This window comes from Oryx dammah, unplaced genomic scaffold (genome assembly GCF_014754425.2).
Source record: "Oryx dammah isolate SB20612 unplaced genomic scaffold, SCBI_Odam_1.1 HiC_scaffold_3154, whole genome shotgun sequence".
NCBI classification, from domain to species: Eukaryota; Metazoa; Chordata; class Mammalia; order Artiodactyla; family Bovidae; genus Oryx; species Oryx dammah.
The window spans coordinates 1-4348 of record NW_024073193.1 but is presented as its reverse complement, the minus strand read 5'-3'; the positions used below and the strand labels follow the sequence as shown (position 1 = coordinate 4348).

The window sequence follows — 4348 nt, the reverse complement described above, 5'->3', positions numbered from 1 at the left end:
GTGTGCAGCCCCACCGAGAAGAGTCCTGGGTCACTAGCCTTGAGCAGGCGGTAGGACAGCCAGGCGTTCTGTCCCGAGTCTCTGTCCACTGCCACCACCTTGGTAACCAGGTAGCCAGGCTCTGCAGAGCGGGGTGCCAGCTCCACACCCATAGAACCATCAGTGGGGAGGGTGGGGTATAGGATTTCGGGTGAATTGTCATTCTGGTCCAGCACAAATATGCTCACAGACACGTTGGTGCTGAGTGGTGGGTCCCCGCTGTCACTAGCAGTCACCAGTAGCTGCAGGTCTCTAACCTGCTCAAAGTCAAAGGAATGCAGAGCATACAGGACTCCAGTGTCCTTGTTTATAGAGACGTAGGTGGAGAGAGGCGACCCCTGCAGTGTGTCTTCAGCCAGAGAGTAAGTGACCCTTGAGTTCTGGTTACTATCAGGGTCATGGGCAGTCACAGAGAAGATGGAGGCTCCCTTGGGGTTGTTTTCTGGAATGTAGGCCATGTAGGAAGCATGAGGGAAGGCAGGTGGATTGTCATTGACATCTGCCACGTTCAGTGAGATGTATGTTTCTGTAGACAATGCTGGAGTTCCGTGGTCAGTGGCAGTTACAGTGATGTTATATTCTGAGACCTCTTCCCTATCCAGAGCCCTGTGTGTCAACAACCGATAATAATTTCCATAGGTCTTTTCAAGTGTGAATGGCAGGTTATCCAGAATGGAACACGTGACAAGGCCATTCTCTCCTGAATCACTGTCATGCACATTGAAAAGTGCAATTACTGTGCCTGGGGAAGAAGTTTCTTGGATAGAGCTGGTGAGAGATGTAACTGTGACTTCTGGAGCGTTGTCATTTACATCCAGAATTGTCACCAGTACCTTACTTCTGGCTCGGAGACCAGGTCCATCGTGGGCTTCTACATCTATATCATAGAATCCAGAGTCCTCATAATCCAAACCTCCCAATATCGTTATGTCCCCAGTCAGAGAATTCAACTGGAATAGTTGGGATATTTTATCTCTTACTTTCCGGAAGGAATATGTGACTTCTCCATTGGCTCCTTCATCTGGATCAGTGGCTTTTACAGTGAGTAGCCTGGAGCCCACCATCACATTCTCCTGCACACTGATGTGGTACTCGGGCTGAGTGAATACTGGGGCATTGTCGTTGGTATCCACAAGTGTTACAAGAATCCTGGCAGTGCCAGAGTAAACCGGGTTGCCTCCGTCAAAGGCAGTCAGAATGAGGTGGTGAACCGCCTCTTCCTCACGGTCCAGGGCGTGCTCCAGTACCAGCTCAGGATACTTAATCCCATCAGCTCCACTTTGCACGTCTAGGGAGAAGTGGACATTCGAGCTGAGCTGGTAACCCTGTAGAGAGTTTATCCCTATATCTGGATCAAAAGCTTCAGGAAGAGGAAACCTTGTCCCAGGGTTTTCACTTTCAGCGATTTTTATTTCCCTTTGCTCTGCCCCAAAGTCGGGCGCGTTATCATTAACATCAATTATTTCCACTTCAACTCCAAAAATCTTCACTTTGTCTTCTAAGAGAATCTCTAGGTTTACTACACACTTGGGAGATCTGTCACAGAGCTCCTCCCGATCTATCCTGCCCGCGGTGACCAAGCTGCCGCTTCGCGGGTTCAGAGCAAAGAGCTGCGTCCTACCTCTGGAGACAATGCGGACTCCGCGCTTCGCCAGCTCCTGGGGCTCCAGCCCCAAGTCCTTGACGATGTTGCCCACGAAGGAGCCCTTCTCCAGCTCCTCAGGCACCGAGTAGCGGATTTGTTCGGCCCGGATTTTCCACAGGGCCCCCAGGAGAACACAGATCCAGATTAGCCGGCTGCAGTTTGGGCAGAAAGGAGGGGACGCCATGACAGCCCCGCGGCGGAATAGCTTGCGCTTGAGTGTTCCCTTGCTGGAGGTTTGGGGATTCCCAGGATCTTTGGGGTCTAGGATAAGGTACTTTCACCGTTGGATGTTGGAGCTCTCGGGGGTCCAGTTCGAAGAAGCTTTCTAAAACCCCAAAGCTAGTGCGTTGTGATGCAGAAATCTTGTGGTACGGATTAAATTCCTGGTTCTTTTTTCCCCCGATTGGTGAATAGCGACACTCAGAGTCCTAACCTGTTACTGCAATCTATTCTTGGTAAAGAAAGGATCGCTTGTACACCATTTCTTTTCCGTGTTCAATTTTCTCCAAAATAATAAAAACCAAACATCTGCTGTTTAATTTGCAGCGAAAATATATAATTGATCCAAAGCTTCCTGTACATTAAGGCTGATAAAGTAATTTATTTTTTCAGAGGCAAGTTTTTTTGCAAGAATTTTTCTACCTCTTTTAAGTTTGTTGCATTATTTATTCTCATAGCTCAATTTCAATTTGCATTGCAAAAAGGATATGTTTACCCCTCCCCAAAACAAGGTTATACTTGAAGAATAGAATAATAAATAGTTGAAAAGACAGTGTCCAAGAAGTTGGAGATCTGGGCTCTAGTCTCAACCTATACAGAAACAAGTTTTCTCACATGATTGACCCTTTAAAATTTGGGGCAAGTTTTTAATTCCCTTGTTAGAAAACATCTACTGTTTAAGAGCTAGTTTTACCCCTTTGCTAATGAGCTTGACAAATATGATAATAGGTTTGGGAAGGATATTTGCTCATTAATTTTATATAAGAAGATTCATGACCACAGGTTGCATCTGTGAGGACCATGTTCACAGTGAGTCCTCAAACTCTAGAATAGCACATTTCATTGAGTATATACTCAAATAATTTTTCAATGCTTAACGAAGGAGTCATTAATGAAGCTGCAAAACCTAAAAGAATGCGTAAATAACTGATGTTAAAAGAAGTAATAAAGGTAAAAAGACAGAAAAGTTAAACTGAAGCACTATAAAGAGCATATGGTGTTTCAGTGATCTCCATATTAGGACACACCCAGAAGGTATTATCTTACTATTACTTATAACTTTATAGTTTTGATTTTAGAAATAATTGGTAAAAAGGAAATATTTTAATAATTATATAATCATTGCATGTTTTATAGTTTTCTTATTAATGAATACTTAGAGCAGTTTACTAACCTGAGAAAATTTGAGATAAAGCAGCAAGTACTCAGTTCTTCGATTATTACTCACATAATATTTAGTTTCTAGAAATTACTCATAAATTTTGATCAGACTCAAAACTCCATTAATTATTCAGAGCTTTAAAAATTCTCTGACTTTGGAGAGTAGGCTGAAGGTATTTTTCACAGTCCTCAAAAGACCCACAGCTTTTTGGGGGTTGGGAGGTAAAATAAAATTGTTTTGAAAAAAATCTGACTCACTTATCAGAAGTCTATGTTAAAAAATTATAGAAAAGTCTCTGTATACAACAAAATGTTTGTTACATTCCTCATGGTAGCAGTGACAAAGTAGATAGGGTATAAAAACTAATTATTTAAAGATGGTCAAGAAAATTACTCTTGATAGTTTACAAAATGGGAAAAAAGACCCCAAGTTAGTGATTCAAATATGAAACCTGTCAGTCTTTGCTACATATGATAAAGCAAAAAAGTGCTGAGACTTAATTATTGAAGGTTATATTAATACATCACAGAAAAAGATAAACAACTAAAATGTATTTAATGAACAAAAATTTTAACTTAACAAGAAAGAAATGTTAGTACATTTACAATCTTGAAAAAAAGGTATATTACACATCAACTATGTAAGGGCAGTGCTATTACTAAGGGCAGTGACAGAAAAAGCTGTTTGTAGCAAGATTTGCTGATGTATAGAAATGCTGAGAGTACAAATTGAGAAGTAACAACCAGTAATAATTAACCATCAAGACTACTGAGCAATCAAGAAACCAATCTCAACCCATCCAATATACCTCCTCTCCCACTACCATCACTAGAACAATGAACAAGGACCAAAACTAATGATGCACTATTGAAAATAAAATACAGCAATAAAAGTTAAGTAAGTCTGCAAAAACTCACCCGATAGGAAAAAGAGGAATCATAGGCGATTTGGGGGTCTTCATTACTGGTACCTATATCCATATAAGGATCTTCACCTAGGAGATCCCCAGGGGGAGCCATTTCCAGGGTCACATTGTGAAAATTAAATTCTGTCTTAGCTGATTGAGAGGCAACGCACAGATTGTAGGAATAGGGCAATGTTCCCTCACTGTAGTTGGGGAGAACCCCAGGTGCAGACTTGGAACTGAGACCAGGCTTAAAGCAGCCCCAGGCAATGGGAATGGAGGAGCGTCGCAGGTATAGGATGACCGCCAGAATCACTGCCAGGAGGAAGAGCACCGAGATCAAGGCCAAGGCCACCACCAGGTAAAACTGCAGCTCGGC

At 42.5% G+C, this 4348-nt stretch overlaps 1 protein-coding gene across 1 annotated transcript; it reads right to left on the bottom strand.

Moving 5' to 3' along the window:
* Positions 1–6: 6 nt before the first annotated feature.
* Positions 7–3202, bottom strand: LOC120859793 (protocadherin gamma-A4-like; the record flags this gene model as incomplete). The annotated part of the gene is made up of 1 exon (XM_040235765.1): positions 7–3202. A coding segment is annotated over exon 1 (1862 nt), but the record flags the coding sequence as incomplete, so codon positions are not given.
* Between the last annotated feature and the right edge of the window lie 1146 nt (positions 3203–4348).